Here is an 18400-nt window from a genome sequence, read left to right as displayed (position 1 = left end):
TTTAGTTGTAACAATAAACCTGCAGGTTGATGTAACAGCTTAAATTCAAAGTTTAGGCAGAAAGTTTCTTTGAACACACTTTTAGATTTCTGTGACTAATAACTTGCATCATTACGCTGCGAAGGTGGAAAAGGTGATAAGCTTCACCTTCCTCTAAAGAAACCAACAATATTCGCTTAGAGCAAGGTGGGTGAATTGGTTCCGATTAATCATGCGTTTTGCAACAATGCAAAACATACGATGAATACTCGCACAGGTGTGTCTTGGCCCCATGGGGGTGCCTCCTGTAGTTTCTTGCATCATCTAAGCTCATACACACGAAGTCTAAGCTACAGTTCCAATTTTCAAAAACAAACAGTTCCCACATTACTGAAGAAATCCTAGGAGAGAGAAAAAATAACTGCGTGCCCATATTTCGAATGAAGTATCGAAAAAAAAAAAGATGCGCTGTCTACTACACGATTCTACACAGCACCTATGTCAGCTATATTAGCTCAGCCATTCAAAACCCCTAACAATATTAACCATCATTCATGCAGCCAGACACTAGTGAGGCCAGCATGCTGTCAAAGTTGCTGAGATGCACGTCTCAAGAACACAGCAAATTGATAATTTTATCCAGCAAACAGTTTTGCCAGACAAAGAAGTCGAGGGCAACTAAATGCATACCTCCAGCCAGGGACAGGGTGCCCACGTCCGATGCCAAGTCGTTGACCTGAGGTGTGGATCCAGCTGCCCTTGAACCCCTTGGCTTCTGGCCTGGAATCTTGACTGTAGTGTGCATCAGGGGAATCTCCTTCCCATGCACATCGTCCATGTAGTCCTACAAAAGAAGCAAACCAAAAACAAATCTCCTGGTGAGCAAGCTGGTCCTTCACAAAGCACGCGTAAAGTGGCACACATATTTGCCTCGCCGAATGTGCGTTGGGCTGCATAATGCATCCGTATTATTCCAACACCTTGACGACACTGCCAAGCTTCAGTGGTTAGAACACCTGGCTCGCAAGCAAGGAGTCGCAAATTTTATATTGGCTCGAGAAAACATTCTTTTGCTACTCAGAGGCATGACATAAACCACTGACTGACCAACAAAACAAAGGCATGATGCAATAACCTGTTTGTGGTATAAATACTGAGCATTGCAGAAATAGGAGCGCCACGTATATGAGACTCTTCCTATGATGCCACCGACTTCTTCAAGATGAATCCCTTGTTTTTGCTGTAGCCATGACAGATGGTGGCACTTTTTGGTTGTGGTGGAAAAATTATGTTTTGAGAGCTGCGTTGCCACCGACGACGACGACTTCACATTTATTGTGGACAAAACTGGTAAGTAATGCCCTACAAACATGGTATTAAACTAGACTCACTGCAACATATAACCTCTGCGGAAAACTCAGTGCAAAAAAGTCAGCTGTGTCACGGTACGAGTCACATGTACACGGCACTCCTATTTCTATAACACTTGGCATATCGGCCACGGTCGTTAAAGAGGGGAAGCTATATTAAAGGAAGCCATCTCACATGGAGACTAGGGTGGTAAGTGAGCCTCCCGTCACTCGTCAGGGTGACGTATTTCTTCTTCCACTCCTTGTTCAGGGCCTTGAGACTCTTCTTGTACAGGTACCCCTGGGTGGGCAGCAAAAGACAAAAGTGCATCTGAAAACACCGCAACGACGGTAAGGTGGTACATCCTATCGCAAGGTTGTAGCGACGGTGAAGAATAGAACTGCCAAGAGTGCCAGTAAAAAATTTAACTCTTTACCGGACAAACTTGTGCCCAGCAAAATAAGCTTCAGACACAAAGCGCAACAATAGCAGCAGGCAGTCATCGGTTGTCCAAATCCAATTCACAAGCCAAGGACATCGGTTGTTTATACACAATATAGCTTACATTCCAGATGACCCTGGTGCTCACGTATGTCCCAGAATGTACACGACTACAGCAAAACCCCATAAGAAAAGGAAAGTGCTCTTCCTTGAAGAAAAGGCGGACATAATTCAGGCTGTCACAAGTGTAAGCAAGAAATGCGAAGGTTAGCGGTAAACACAAGGCCGCGGAAGCTTTTGAATGTAGCGACGTTACAATTTCAGATTTTTAAAGGCCTAAAAATCCCTTTCTCAATTTTACGAACTTCCTAATTTAACAAAATAATCCGAGCGAGAGTATTACTTTGCTACGAAAAGTAACAGTACTGTACATACTCAGTATGGAGAGTGTTAGAGAAGTTGGGGAGTTTGTGGCATAAGTAAGATGAGAGGATAAAATGTTTTTTTGTCGTTCTACACAGCAGCAGGTAGCAGCTGGCAAAGTCGAATACGTCATGTCAACGACGCCAGAATCCCGAAAGATTTGCCATCTGTATAGTTTGGTGCAGTAAACATGTACTGCGACAGTGTAACAATCAGCTGTGGCTACAGCTCACGTGCATAAGTGTGCCGTGAGCGAGCACTTTTTCATTTTGCAAAGGCGCAAACTGAAGATGCTCTCTTCTGTGCACCCGAACTGTAAGCCCGCATGTTGCCGGCCAGCCAAGCTAGCGCACAATGCACTCTGGTCTAACAGCTTTGGCGTGAGGTAGGACATATTCTATACCTGCATTGGCCATGCCAAAGCGCGCTGAGTGCACCGACGCTAGACTATACGAGCGTACACTTTCCACCAGCGAAGCGGTACTGCGTCACGTGTGGTGTGCGTCCGCACTGCTCTGGATTATAACTTGCCCTTTAGCCTCAGCTCTTATTTCTGAAGTTCCCAATTGGGAACTCAATTACTAGCTTTCAATTATGAAAGTGAATTAGGGGTCCCCAAATTGCCAAGTCCCCCAGCTTTACATCTCTCATGAAATAGTAAACAGAGTCCGTCACCCTGAAAACCAAAACTCACGATGGAAGCCATGTAAGACTATGCATAATAGAAGCAAAGACGTACAGGTACGGTCAAGCACCTCTACAATGAGATGACCTGTATAACGAAGATATAAGTCACTCCCATTTCCACTGTGAGGCCGTGCTGTGTACGACCCTTACAAGAAAGTGACCTGTATAACGAATGATGTCAGAGGCCCCACGAAGCACTTCGTTATAAAGACGTTCAAACCACAAAACCAGCATCAGTATGTGAAACCAGCACAGAAAGATAGGAGTAAAAAGTTCGCTTTTGTTTTTCTTTTCTCACTTTTACTTTACTTTGACAGATTTCCTTTCATTCGTTAGTGCCCTCACGAGGCAATGTAATAAACCCTTTTCATAATTGTAAAGTTAACCTTCCTGCGAAACAGTTTGCCCAACTAATGGCAGCACACTCATTTTTACAAACAGCATATACAAGTTCAGTGTGCTTGTATTATGGCATGGAAAAGTGCAGATGTGGCTCTCACGATGAAACCATACGCAATGGACAAGTCTCGGCATGTGCAGCTGACACTGCCTCCATTCCAACTATTACCCGAGATGCCATTAATTAGTTGGGCAATTGTGCAGTGCAGCAAAGCGCAGTTGCAAATTATGAAAGGGATCTGTATAGTACTAGCGCCGGTGACTTGTCAAGTTGCATCCACCCACCTGCCGCACAGGTATCACTCGGCCGCTTCCCATCTCCCCATTCCGAAGCCTCTTCTCTTCATCTGCTTTCTTCAAGGGCTGCGCGGAGAACAGAACCAATCACACAGTGATGATGGCAGCATGCTTCAGGGTTAGTTTTACTTTATTTACACTTATTCTAACATCGTTGCTAATCTTTCATTATCACAGAGGAAGGGCATGCACTCATGTGCACCATATAAAGTTGCCCACAAGTGTTTTAAACAACATAATTATAGTACACAATTAATCAACAGTAATATAGTGGAATACAGGACAACTCTGTAACCTAAACACTTCGCACTGCACTGTAATCTGACTATATGCAACCTCTAGGGCAACAGTTACACCTTTTACGATAAAAACAAGTAAACAAAGAAATACAAGTTTTGCCTCATGCACCAGTGCAATTCAAACATGCAGGCACTTTAGAAATAAAAAAATAAACAAAGCATGGGGGTTTCATTTCCAAAGTCAGGGGTGCAGGGGCCACGGGGGTCAAGCTTCAGATTATTTTGACCAGTTGTGGTCCTTCAGCATGGATCTAAATTAAAATATGTGCCCATTATTGCATTGCACCCCCGTCGGAATGCAGCTGCCATGACCAGGAGTCAAGCCCACGACTTTGCGTTTATAGCAGCAGAATGCCAGAGCCCACAAGCCTCATGGCAGGAATGAGAAATCAAAAGTTGTGCTCGCTGACCCTCCATAGAAAGAAAAAAAAAGAAAAGACAAAACAGGAAGGCAGACTGTTTAGCTTAGTGATTTACAAGCGACCAAGCGACCAAGCTCCTGCTCAAGCATTCCACGCACCGTGAACAAGTTGGACCTTCGGCGAGTTTTGCGTGCCGTCGTTGGCGTCGAGCAAGGCGTCACAAACTCCGGTCGGTCCCGGTTGTTACCACTGGCAGCCGACGGGGGCGGCATGGCTTCCGAAGCCTGCGACGGGGCCGTGGTCGGAGTGCCGCTCTTCTCAAACTTCTGGATCTCTCTCTGTACCGAGGTGCCCGCAGTGATGCAGTCACGAATCTGGCGCAGGTGGCTCTCCTGTGAGAAAGGAGCACCGAAATTAAATTCTGGAATTTTGCATGCCAAAGCCACAACCTTATCAGGCATGCCGTAGTGTCGATTTTGGACTCTGGATTAGTTTGGACCACCTGGCGATATTTTTTTTTTTCAGTTCAGTTTATTCGGACATAGAGATAGTACAGAATGTCCACAAGGCGCGACAAAAGGAGGCAACAATGCCTCCTGACAGGGTCTTCACCTCGGGATCACATTATGACAGCAGGTCGGCACGACAAAATACTGCATTCTGCAGATCTCACTACATTGCAAAGTCAAAGAAATCAGTGGAAGTTCAGAAATACAAAACTGTGTCACATATGACAAATTATCCTATGATTTAATATTATACAATGAATTCATCATTCTAATTCACGGAAACAATGATGTAGAGAATCATTCAAATAGCACTTGATCAAAATAAAAGAAAGGTACAATTCTAAGCAAAAGAGGCCGGAGAATAAAGCATCATTTTCATTTTTTTTTTAAATTGAGAAAGGGTTTGGCAATAATTTATGCAGTTGATCATTGAAGGATAAGTGTTACAGAGTGTAACTATTTGGTTGTCTATGATGTGAGTACCATAATTTGTGCGTGGCTTAGACCAAACCATAGATACAGTGCACAAGTTATGGGTAAGGTTCCTGTTTAAGTACTTAGTGCGGAAGGATGTAAAATCTTGCTTAATGTAATGAAAAATGAGTACAGCCAATGAGAAGCTGTAAAGTTGATAGTACGGCAGTACCTTAACTGCGTCGTACAGGGATTCCTTGACAACAGGTGCGGAACGGAATACCGTCTTCAACGCCCTGAACTGAAGCGAGAAAAGGCGGTCTGAATCTGATTTGTTACATGTACCCCAAACTAGCTGACAGTACATAAAGTAGGAGTGAACTACGGAAAAATAAATCTGCTTTCTCAAGCACAGAGGTAAAAGATATTTTACGCGTTGCAACAAACCGATGGACCTAGATGCCTTCAAACGGACCTGATCCACGTGATCTGTCCATGTTAAGTCATATTTGAAACAGACGCCCAGGAAGCGGCAAGAATTTGTTGGCAACAGATTGGTATTATAGATCTGTAGTTGGACGTGATGATTCAAGGGCTTATTTTTGGGACGGAAAATAATATATTGTGTTTTCTTTATATTTAAGTCAAGTTCATTGTTGTTTAACCAGATCTGTAGCTGACTCAGCCACTGATTTGCATGTTGTTCAAGTGAGGCTAGATTTGAACCAGAAAAGAAGACATTAGTGTCATCCGCGTAAAGGATAATATCAGGTGTCAGGGGGATGTTAACGATGTCATTGATGTATAAAATAAATAACAAAGGCCCAAGAATAGATCCTTGCGGTACACCGTACTTAATTATTCCTATATCTGACAGAAATTGATTCATACTAGTGTATTGTTTTCTTCCTTTGAGATAACTGTCTATCAGTTCATGTGCTATTCCTCTGATACCATACTTTCCCAGTTTTTCCATAAGAATTTCATGTTTAATAGAATCAAAGGCTTTTCGGAAGTCAAGAAAAATACCCAGTGTATATAGTTTTTGTTCAAAGTTTTCCAAAATACGGTCCTTTATGAATAGCAGTGCTGTCTCCGTTGATTTTCCAGCCTGAAATCCATATTGTTGTTTACATATTATATTATGAGCATTTAAAAATTTGTTTAACCTCGTGTATATTATGCGTTCGGGGATCTTAGAAAAGAGCGGCAAAACAGAAATAGGTCTATAATTATTTAGATCATTTTTTCCTCCTCCTTTGAATATTAAGGTTACGCATGCAACTTTCATTTTTTCAGGGAATATACCGGTCTCTAATATGAGATTACAAATATGTACTAGAGGACCCACAAGTAATGGAAGTACGGCCTTGATGGGGCGTACACTAATATCGTCATTTCCTGGCGAGCACCCACCCTTCATTGCCTTTACAATACCTACAACTTCTTCCTCCGATGTAGGTATCAGAAACAGTGAATTGCTATTAGTGGAAGGAACATATGAAGTGATAGGCGTTAACGCTTGGCTCATGCGTGAGCAATTTGGCGAACCTGCATTGAGAAAATGTTCATTAAACTTGTTTGCAAGTGGTACCCCTGAAAATCTTTTACCGTCGATGTAAAAATCCAGCGGAATGCGTGCTTTGCCACCTTTTATGATGTTGTTAGCTGTTTGCCACAATAGTTTAGGGCTGTTCATGACTGTGGAAAATTTGTTGTCGTAGTAAGCTGATTTCGCTTTCTTAAGATCTGAAGTTAAGTTGTTGCAATATATTGCAAATTATTGCAATATATTGCAAATTTGAAATTTATGTGCACCGAAATCCAAGCACACAAGTGTGTCTTTGTATTTCGCTTCCAAAGAAATGCGGCCACCACAGCCGGGATCAAAGCCGCACCCTTGAGCTTAGCAGCTATGAGCCATAGCCACTGAGCTACTGCAGCAGATTCAAAGATGAGAGGAACTCATGCACTCCACCATTCAGCTTTTATGTCTTCCCAGTTTCAAATATGAGGCTAGAAAGCTGGTAATTTCTTGCAGCCACTAGTAAAATATGTATGTGGGAAAGGGCAGCTATCTAGCATTGGTTGTACTTTGTGGAGCAGTCTTCCTGTCCCGGTAAAATAATGTAAAGCTTTTTATAGTGCAGCTCTCAGGCACCCGTTCCTGTGTTGCGCGTCGGCGTCCCTCGGCGCAACTGAGCAAGTGAGCACACCAGAGGATGAAAGAGCAAATGCGGGGCGCAGCGGGTGATGAAAGACAGCGATAGTGATGAGAGAGCGAGGAGCGAAAGCGGATGAGGAGAGTATGGCGAAAGGGTGAGGTGAAAAGTGGAGTGCTGCACTAGACGCTTTCTATGGCGGTGACCAGACATGTGGAGAGCAGGCAAACAATGCACCACTAGAGAACGCGCTGTGCACTAGCCATGTGTTCCCGTGTTCATGCTTTCTTTCTAAACAATGAGTGATGCAACTGGTGGTAATGCTTCGTCTACCACTGCTGCTAAACAAGCTGCCCGAGCAGAGTCTCAGCGCCGCCACCAACAGGACCCTGGCGTTCGGAATCAGATTCTTTGCCACAATATATTGCAAATTTGAAACACCTAAACAGCTGCACTTAAAATTCGCATTAGGGAGTATCGTAATCATTGGCGATATTTTTGTTATACAGAAACATTATTACGAAGAACTGTATTACAAGTTGCAAAGTTGTAGTTTTGTGTTAAAGATGTAATTGGAATACAAGATGTGTGCTACCTGCATTAATGAAAAAAATTTCATTGCTATTTTATCTAAACATGCACCTATTATTGTTTATGTATTGATACATACATAAACGTGATGCTAAGGATCCAGATGTCCTGCATGTATTTGTGTTTTGTTGTATATTTACCATGCCTCGGTTAGCAAATTCAAACCTCGTAATAGCAGTACCAACGGAAACAAAATAAGAGGCTATCTATGCACATGACACAACATTACAAGGAAGAAGAACAAAGTGATCAATTACACAGCTAGATCTATCATCCACACACAAGCACCCAAAACAAAGTCGACTAAGGCACAAGTGCAGGTGCGGCTCATTTCATATTGCATCACATGTATCATGAGAAATTAGGTGTAGGTTGAGCTTCCACCAATGACAAGTTGTCCTTTTGTCTACTTCACTTTTGCTTTTTTACTCATGAACTAAAAGAACAGCTAATTTGCTCCATGGTTTCGTTGGCTTGACTGTCTTCTGGCTTCGTGTGATAATACCATTACAACTGAGATTTTAGGCATGAAACGCTTTTAGCTCCCCTTGTCAGCGACTTTCAAGTGACCTTGGGGCAAAAGCCAGTCGTTATCCGGGCACTCAAACGAGAACATCTGGGCAAGTTGGGAGAACAAAATGAGATCATTCAAGCAACCAGTCAAAACGTAAGAAAATGTAGTCTCTGGTGCACAATTAACCCTTTGTACAGGACTGCAATACATACGCTAGTTACTGCCCAAACAAGTTACAAAAAATACTGCTTCCCAGTTCTTCCTAATGTTTGTACACAATATCGCTCAAGCAGTAACTTTTAGTATGCTGAAGTTTTATTTCTCCTTTCCAATAGCAATGCAATAGCAATGCTAGAAAGGAAGATACAGGACACCATACATTGTCATCTTTTGGCTCTGAGACAGGGTTGCCGGTGCTCTTTTGAACGCCAGTGGTCCACGAGTTATGCGGTGCAGGTTTTGCGTCACCTTGAGAGATGGTGCCATGCTGTGTGGCATCTCCTTCAGGCGATTTTCTAGCTGGGCAGTGCGCTCTGTCTTTTTGGCATCTTTCGATGCCTGTCGTGCCTCCTTGAGTTGGTTTTCTTCTAGCTGGGCAGTGTCCATATAGACCAATGCACAGTATGGCATGGTGCTGTGTTGTGTGCTGTACACCCATTTTAAGATAGTGGCTACTACCACATTCAACCAATCTGCTTTGCTGGTTGCCATATCATGCTTACATTTACTGTCAATTACGGGAGAGCCAGCCTTTTATTACGGGTGCCGTGTTTAAGTAAGCCAAAGTGCAATATGCACTGGACGAATATCAATGAGCTTTCTGGTACGGTAGGCTGTTTTAGTGCAAAAGCCCTACTAGCCTACCAACCTGGATTTCCCCTCTGTCTGTGTGCAGCCTCTTCTTCTGTGCCCGCGAAAAGCCTCCGTTCTCCTCGGACGGCACTCGCGTGCACCGCCACGCATGACATCATGGAAACTTACCATGCTCCCTATGAAACGTGCACGCATGCCACAATGGTTAATCACTCCTCCCTTACGCCTCACCTTGTTCACAACAATGCCCACATGCGTGTGTGTGAAATAAATATGGAAAGTGAATCGTCGCCGGAAATGTTACTGATCCTTCCCCTGAAGCTTGCGTTCAGTCACCACCATGCGATTAGGAGTGGACAATGGAAGTTTTCTGGCATGCTGATGCAACCACTTAATGGACTTGATGATGCACTTGATGGAGTTGCTGAGGGTACGCGGAAAGGAGGAGTGAGCACCTGTGAGGAGGTTAGCAAAGACAAGCTAGAAACCTCGGCAGCCATGTAGCCACCGATAAAATGCCTGCAACTTTGCCATTTCAGCATCATTTGAGGAAATCCTTGTGGTGGCTGTACGTTCATTGTATACTGGTACACAGCTGCCACTATATAACAAGTTTTCTAGCTCAGAGTGGTTTAAGGGGCCCTTTTATCTTCCGCTATAATTTTCACAGTAACTGATTGCACGTTAGTACTAACATAAGTTGGGTATGAGGCTGTCGGCCATGTGCTCCCTCTCACACCGCTCAAAACAGTAGGAGAAAAGCGGGAGGAGTGGGACAGTTCAGGTATTTTTAACACCACTTGTGCAACACAATCGAGGAAACATGCCACACATAGCACACCTGTACAAATAGCTTCCGCACTGATTTGTTACCACTTCATGATGCAGAACTGCAGGTGAACAGCAAAAGCCTTTCCTACTGCACAAAGTAATTAACCATAGCAGTTCTGTTGTTACCACTCGAAGCAAAACAGCAGGACAGATTTGAGGGTGAACAAATATCTTCAAATCTTGCATTCCTGGAGTGCTTTCGGCCACTGGGCTCATATGCTTAGTGACTATTCCACAGGAAAATTGATTTCCCTCTGTCCTGTGCCGTTGGAGGGAAGAGTGTGACAGCTGCCTTACTGCTCCCTAACTGCATTACATGCTTTGGTTTTTATTTTAATTGCAGATTTACTCTTTATAATAGGCTATTTAGTCTTAAATATTATTAACTTTAGCCTAAATCATTTTTAGAACAAAGTTATGACGTGCAAGAACATTATATTTCGAGATAAGCCAACTGGCTGAGAAATCTCGGCAAGAAAATGCATGGCAAAGGAACGTAGGCATTCGATAGACAGCTAAAGTCGATTTCCTTTGCATCAGAAGAAACTGAGCTGGACAGTCGCCTAACCCTTCCTGACCTTGAGCCTCCCAGCAATCAACTTTCAAGATTACCCAGTGAAAGTCAATTAAACAAATGTAACTTTTTGTATGATTGTGCTTGTACAAATTTTGAGGGAAATAGTAATCTTTTTTAAGGGTTAGGTCAAAAGAATTGATGGCAAGGGTGTAGTTGCAAAGGTCATGAAAGGAAAAGGAGAAACAAGGACATCAATTTTTGTGGCACAGAAGCTTAGCAAAGGAAAAGAAGAAATCCACGGAGCACCAACTTGCAACTAAATTTGTTAGTGGCTGTGCATAGCATTTTGAGACATGTATACTCTCGAAAGAAGTCATGATATGGTGGCATGAAAGCCGATGGATTCTTATTATATCAGGAAGTGTGGCTTTTGTATCAGCATACCTTCCGTTTCTCTTCACTAGAGCAGGTCTCAGTTGCTGGATACAGCTGTGTGATAGTGTCTTTGAGGTCGGTCTAAATCAATGTTCTGACGTGCTACTCGGCGTTGGGGCAAGGAGAATGGGTGCATAAAGATAGAATAGAGAAGACGTTAATTATGAGGATGAAGATGGTGGTGACGCACATTTATGTTATGCATTCTTTTTTAAACCTCGATTTAACGAACTTCAATATAATAACATTCTCGATCTAACAAAGCATTTAACTTTTTATAACTTGTGTATAAGGCACCACATATTTTGAACTTCTACATAAGTGTTTTTATAAATCATTTCAATATAACGAAATTTCACTGCCACCACGAAAGAATACGGAGGAAATAAATGGAAACTGCCATGGATGCAGATGGTCAAATAAGCTAATTACATGGAGCCACTTGCGAACGTGCCTCTCAAGTCATGCACCGTGCAACACAGAGTGTGCCACAGAGAGCAGCTGCAGAAGCAGAAAAGGGCAGCGTAGCAGCAAGACCCTGGCATCATGTTTTATATAAAGCTCGTGTGGGGAAAGATCCTATTGCCCCCTGCATGCTGAATGCTGTGGGTACGAGTGGAAAGCACACAAGGGAAGCCAAGAAAGATGATGGTTTGATGCGCACTCTGCCCTCCGCGCTAATGGGGCAATGGGAGGCAGGTCGGCAAGCGTGTCCTGTTCTAGCCTGGCGGCACGACTCATCGCGGATACACAGCCCACCTGCCCGATGCTGCAACTAATCTATGGTGAGTGCAGACTTTGGGCAAGCCTAGATGGATGTGGCATCATGTTCGCTGTCTTCCCAAGCGTTTAGTGGTGGAAATCGCGTAAGCTTCAGATTCAGAGGCACGCCGAAGTGAGAGGCAGACAAGGCATTTGCTCCTGGCCTGCGCTATTCATGATAGCCCTGTCCCACTGCGGGGGACACTAGCAATCGCGGCGACAGAGTAGACGCATGTACTGTGAATGTGGAGACGTCGTCGACACGCCATGAAACCGTATCTTAGGTCGCACACTCAAATTCACAATTTTTTTTCATTGAAAAAATTTTTCTTTTCGATTATCCAATAGTACGGAAAACATTACGGTCCCTTCTGTGTAAAAAAGATTCATCGACGTCTGTTGAATTTCAATATAATTAAATTTTCATATACCAAAGTAAAGTGCTCTATTTACCAACTTCATTACACCAAGGTTAAACTATTATTCTTGTGCTCTTTGGATATGGGTGTCAAAGCATTCAATAAGTGCACGAGTATCACGAAATAAAATTAGTTGTGAGTTAGCACTCTTTCTGTCCGTTTATCCTTTTCTTTGCTAACCACGACAGACATAGACGGCTATGCACAAACTAGCCCAGCATCACACTTTGCTAATGAAACAAGGACACTGTTCTTTCCTGCCCATCGAGACACTTCAGTGTCAACGAACAACATTGTGCCAAAGCTTTCAGGGTGACAAGTGGCCAGGTGAACCTAAAGGCTGACGTTCTTGCTTGTGTTCAATGTTCACCTGCCCATTTATTAGGTCGAGTGGACAAATTTTAGGACCATATGTAAAGTATCCCATTCCTCCAATGTGATGTTCACCTCCTCCTAATAAAAAGGGCGGAGTGGGACACATTCCCAATGTTAGTGATATTTTTCTACAAAGATTCCAGAATGTCCTCAAAGAAAAAGCTTCAATGTTACTGTAGTCGAATGTTCAGTATAAATTTTAGAGCCAGTTCAACTTGAAGCTACACGAGGAATAAATTCAACATTGTATTCAAAAGTAAAGCTGTCCCATTGTTCCTGCCACTATAGATGCAATGAAGACGCATGTGCATTAAAGGGCCCCTCGTCAAATCTGGCCATCTTGAGCTGACAAGTGCAGTGCATACAACGCACGCTAACGATCATATCTGCTAAGTACATCCCAATGCACCAGTGAAAGTGCTTAAATTTGAAACCAAACGCCGTTTGCCCTCCTCCTCATGGTCACCGCACTCACCCAGCCGGAGAGTCGATGTCAATCGCACAAATGCGCCCACGTACATGGCGGTACTGTGACGTCACTCACATTGACATGTGACCTCGAGAATTAATCAAATTATTCAAGGCAACACAGTTATTTGGTTTTATCTGTTGCCTCAGCAAACTAAAGAAAGTTTATAGAAATAATGAAACATAAAAAGTGAAAGTCCGTGTTTTTGTTGTACCCCGAACAGTACCAAGAAATATAGACTTCCATTTTATGCGCTTGTTCCCACGTCACGTAGTTGCGCACCCAGATAACGAAACTGCCTGCCATTCTCTACCATGTTCCAATGCCGCAGTCATGCTCTTTCATCCTCCTCGCATTTGCCTCAGTGCTCGTGGCTGTGGCCCCGACTGTATAGCGCTGGTCAGCTGCGCTCGTGCAGAGCGTACAAAATCGTCTGCTGCACAAAACGTGACAAACGCAACAGCTTGCACATGAAACAGTCACTGGAGGTGCACCATTCAACAAACACGCGTGAGAGGAAAAACAGAAGGCGGGGCCCATGACGTGTCCATCATGTGATCTTCGGGCTCTGGTATGGGAGAGTCCAAAGAAGGAATTTCTCTTGCAGCGTAGCAAGAGGAGAGAGTGTATGTTGGTGGTGACACTTGCCTCCTGAAATCATGGGTTCCTGACACTTGATATATTTCTAGCTCTGCTATTATCCAACAACTAATTTGAAAAATTATTGTAATAGAGTACTCCTTAGAGCACACATAACAACGCCTGGTGAGGGGTCATTTAACATGTCACAACGCACAGGCATCTGACAAGCCCAATGCATTGAGTCATGTAAATGTCCCTCGAAGTCTTGCTCGGCAAAGTCACATGATTTCACTTGGCTCATTCGCCCTGTGAACCAGGACTGGCTGTGGCTCACCTTAAGCGAGGTCTGGTTGAGGTTCGTAGTTGGCGTGTTGACAGCACCGCCATGGAGGGCATTGTAGCTGTTTACCAGTGTTGCTGTGGCATTGGAGGTGGGAACCGCACTTTGTGGCTGCTGCTCCCGGGCATAACCATTGCTGGCAATACCAAAGTGGGCAGTGGCTCTCCCTGCACCGACACCAACGGGTGTGCTCGGCCGGGAGTTGTTGGGCGTCAATGCAGAGGCCATGCGCATCTGGACAATCCTCTGGCATGCTGCATGTGGGTGGAGAGGAAGGTCGCAGTTAGGGTCCGAATTTTTCAGAAATAAACTTCTACATAGTACTGAAGTCGCGTTAAACTAAGTAGGCAGGATGTTACGCAGAAAAACCATAAAAAACAACATATATACATTCAAGAAGCAATGGCAAATACGAGGTTCAATGACTACTGAAAGAACTCCAACCTTTCACATATAACAGTAAATCTCCGTATTATACATTCAGTTCCACTCACTGGAATGAGTTGTACAAGTTCAATAAGGTGTGCACTGTCTACAAGGTGTTGTAATCAGGATCTGTGGCCTTGCTGAAGTGTTGTAGTTTGTTCTGCTTGTGATATATATAATAATATACATTAGAAAAATACGAGTGGGGCTTTCATTTGTGTGGCTTATGCATAGAACATGCATAAGCCACACAAATGAAATTTTGAAGGAAAGCAGGACTAAAACATGAATAGGGTCATACTAACTATGCCCTTCACTTGGATGGGACAAGTACGACTTGTCAACCTGTCCAGAGAGCGGCTGCTATACTTGTGTCAGCAGCTGGCTTTATGTGGCACAACAGAGTGAAAGTCGTAATGTGCTCCAGCAGACACCGTCATTAGTATCACAGGCTGTCACATGCACGTAGTTCAAGGCAATGTGAAGCCTGTTGGCTACGTAGCTTAAGCGGCCGTGTCATGGTACACGCACTGTCACATGTCCATGCGACAGACTGGACAGGCATGGAGTGTTTGTCTCTCCATTCGCAGCAGGTCTGAGAGCACTGCACTTTTAAGGTGTGCAGGCCAGCTGTCAAGTGGCCTTTATTTAATACTGCAGGCTGTTCTCTAAACATTACACAAAAAAAAAACCTGCTAAGGACAGCAGTCAGAAGACAATTTTTATGTTTTCAATTGTCTTCTGCAATGAAAAAGAAGCTGTGGTATCATAACTTTAAACATTCATCATCACCATCAGCCTATTTCATGTCCACTGCAGGACACAGGCCTCTCCCTACGATCTACAATTACCCCTGTCCTGCACCAACCGATCCCAACTAGCGCCTGTGAATTTCTTAATTTCATCACCCCACCTAGTCTTTTGCCATCCTTGACTGTGCTTCCCTTCTCTTGGCAGCCACTCTGTAAAAATAATGGCCCACTGGTTGTCTAACCTACGCAATACATGACCTGCCCAGCTCAATTTCTTTCTCTTAATGTCAATTAGAATATCGGCTATCCCTTTTTGCTCTCTGATCCACACTGTTCTCTTCCCGTCTCTTAACGTTACGCCTAACATTCTTCGTTCCATCGCTCTTTGCGCGGTCCTTAACTTGTTTTCGAGCTTCTTTGTCAGTCTCCAAATCTCTGCCCCATATGTCACCACCGATAGGATGCACTGATGGTACACCTTTCTTTTCAATGATAATGGTAAGCTTCCAGTCAGGAGCTGACAATGTCTGCCGTATGCAATCCAACCCATTTTTGTTCTTCTATGAATTTCCTCCTCATTATCAGAGGTCCCTGTGATTAATTTACCTAGGTAAACATACTCCTTCACCGACTCCGGAGGCTGACTGGCGATCCTGAATTCTTGCTCCCTTGCCCAGCTATTCATCATTTTCTTTGTCTTCTGCATGCTAATCTTCAACCCCACTCTTACAATCTCCCTGTTAAACTCCTCAATCATTTGTTATAACTCGTCTGCAGCATTGCTAAATAAAACAATGTCATCTGCAAAACAAAGGTTGCCGAAAGATTCGCTGTCGATCCTTAGTCCTAAGCCTTCCCAGCTTAATAGCTTGAATACTTCTTCCAAGCACGCAGCGAATAGCACTGGAGAGATGGTGTCTCCTTGTTGAACCCCTTTCTTTATAGGTATCTTCCTACTTTTCGCGTGGGTAATTGAGGTAGCTGTGGAATCTCTGTAGATATTTAAACATTAGCTCATTAATAATTAATGCTTAGGTAATTAGGCAGAACAAAGTGTTAGTAGCAGTAGCACAGCCAGCAATAAGAAAGCTTTGTGCGCATCAAGACAGAGGGCTTTGCTTTCTGATATAATTAATGTCATTTTCTTTGTTGTTGTTGGCTATGCAATAATGAAGGCGAGGCCGTGACTAACAAGCACAAGAGCGTGTTTCTTGCGTTTGCCCAACACTTGTGCGCATGCTCAGTTGCGAGAGAGGAACCTGGGGGCTTTTTCTTTTAGAAATCTAAATCTGCCTTTACCTAGGCGCCACAGACGAGGGCATGCTTTGATTCATTTGTCCCTAGTCGAGCTGCTATGCAAGCTTACACGAGGAAAGATAAATACTCCTTAATGTAGATCCCTGTTTGCGTTTCATGGCATCACCCAAAAGCATTGGGCTCATGACTGCGAGGTCCTCAGTTCAACTCGCGTGTTCAATACACCTTCTTTGAAATATCGCTATATTTAAAATTTTGCCTCCATTCACACCTTTAGGTCAAAGGTACCTTAATACCATTTTCAAATGCATGCGTGTTGTAAACGGGCTAAGCCTTACAGCGGGCATGCTACCCATTACCAAGGGCCCTGGCACTGGCAGCAGTGACGCCGGCAAAATAGCGAGCACCAAAGGCGCTCTGCAAGCAAGCATCGAGCCTTACATTATGTGCGCCCCAGTGATGTGGTCCAATCACCGATGACAAAAAAATCGGCCGATTCGCCATTGCAGAGTCTGCACTGGCCGCTGTGATGCCAGTGGCAAGGAAGTTTAGAGTTTAAAATAAGAAGAGCACTGACTTGCAACAATCTCTACCCTTCGAAGCTTAGAGGCCAACTGCAACTAAATTTCACTTTGGCTAAATTTGGTACAAAGGAGGAGTATATAACAATGAAACAAGCTTGGCAAAGCTGCATGGCAAATAATAGTATAGCTGGCTTTTTTTTTTTTTTAGCAGCAAGTTAAGCAGACGCCTAGTATGCGCCTGGTGGTGCTGCTATGCTAGTCCCAGCACGCCGCGTCCGCGATATACTTTTATGCTCGAGGAGTCACGCGTTAGGTCGTACGTCATTTCCAGCGAGAAGCAATGCCGTTTTTTATTTAATAAGTATCATTTTTGTATTTCTGCGAGCTCTTCGCGATGATTCCGCACGTATTTTAAACTCGAAATTTTGCACGGAGCCTACATTATCTTGAACTAAGCTTCTTTATTACGCAGACCGAAATTTCGTTGCAACTGGTCTAAGCTGCACACTAGCGCGTTGTCCTTCATAGTACCTAGGCAAAGGCAGCATTTGAAAAGCAAAATCCCCTAGCAACAGTACCCAGATTGCTCTCGCAACTCACGCAAGCGCGACGGGCATGGCAAACACCAGAAAGAATTAAGCTCTCGATCGCCTCGCAAAGAAAGGGCGGGCTGTTTTGAGACACGGACAGAAAACGGACAAATTGGCGCTAATCAAGCTAGGCTGCCGAAATCGGGGAGCGCGTCACCACCGCGATGGCCACGGGTGATCACGAGCACTGACGCTTCGCTTGCCGCTCTACTGCAAAAAAGCCACACAATTGAGAGTTTCACTCGTCATTTCACCGCATGGCTGTAACATCCAAAAGGACGTAAATAAATGCTATCTGGATCACGCGAACACGTAAAAGGTCGCACGTGCGCGCGTTAACAAAGGCGCTTTTCAATGTGTGACGGCGGCCATAAGAAGTTAGGGGACTCTGCATTGTTCCCCTAAGCACAAGAAATGCGCGCACACGCCATGCAACAGGCCGAGCCACGCGCAACGCACGGGGGAACACGTAAAAGGCGAAGACGGCACTCACCGTCCTGGAACACCCTCTCGACGTTGAACCCGTACGTGGCACACGTCTCGTAGTAGGTGCACCGCTTGAGGTCGCTGGCCAACTTCCGGGCACGCGAGTCGTCTATGACGCGCGGGTTGCTCTCGCTGATGGCATCTGCGAGGAAGGAGGCGGCTTCAACTAAAATGCGTAACACATCTATGAGGGGGGGAAAAGAAAAGCATTGCTAGGCACCCCTGCGTATCGGCAGCCAAGAATAACGGAAGGTTGCCTCGTGCACACGGACAGGACTGACACCCCTGTTCATCCTTCAGCAGCTACGAATTAAGTCACCGAAGTTCTTTTTTTTTTTTTAACAACAACCGTATGGGCAGAATTAATTGCTGCCGAAACAGACTAGCACACGGCA

The 18400-nt window shown here is 44.2% G+C and overlaps 1 protein-coding gene across 10 annotated transcripts in view; it reads right to left on the bottom strand.

Annotated features, from left to right (window-relative positions):
* LOC135905288 (centaurin-gamma-1A-like) overlaps nt 1-18400 on the bottom strand; it is a 317818-nt gene that overhangs the window by 33820 nt on the left and 265598 nt on the right. For all 10 annotated transcript variants that reach the window (XM_065436307.2, XM_065436306.2, XM_065436305.2 and 7 more), the window contains 6 exons: nt 18013-18147; nt 13965-14224; nt 4396-4629; nt 3565-3642; nt 1525-1629; nt 670-823 (listed from right to left, as the gene is read on the bottom strand). In XM_065436307.2, the coding sequence (XP_065292379.1) occupies nt 670-823; nt 1525-1629; nt 3565-3642; nt 4396-4629; nt 13965-14224; nt 18013-18147 (966 nt within the window). The remainder of the gene's footprint in view (nt 1-669; nt 824-1524; nt 1630-3564; nt 3643-4395; nt 4630-13964; nt 14225-18012; nt 18148-18400) is intronic.

Source organism: Dermacentor albipictus, chromosome 4 (assembly GCF_038994185.2).
Source record: "Dermacentor albipictus isolate Rhodes 1998 colony chromosome 4, USDA_Dalb.pri_finalv2, whole genome shotgun sequence".
Classification (NCBI taxonomy): Eukaryota; Metazoa; Arthropoda; class Arachnida; order Ixodida; family Ixodidae; genus Dermacentor; species Dermacentor albipictus.
This window is presented reverse-complemented; position numbering and strand designations above follow the sequence as displayed.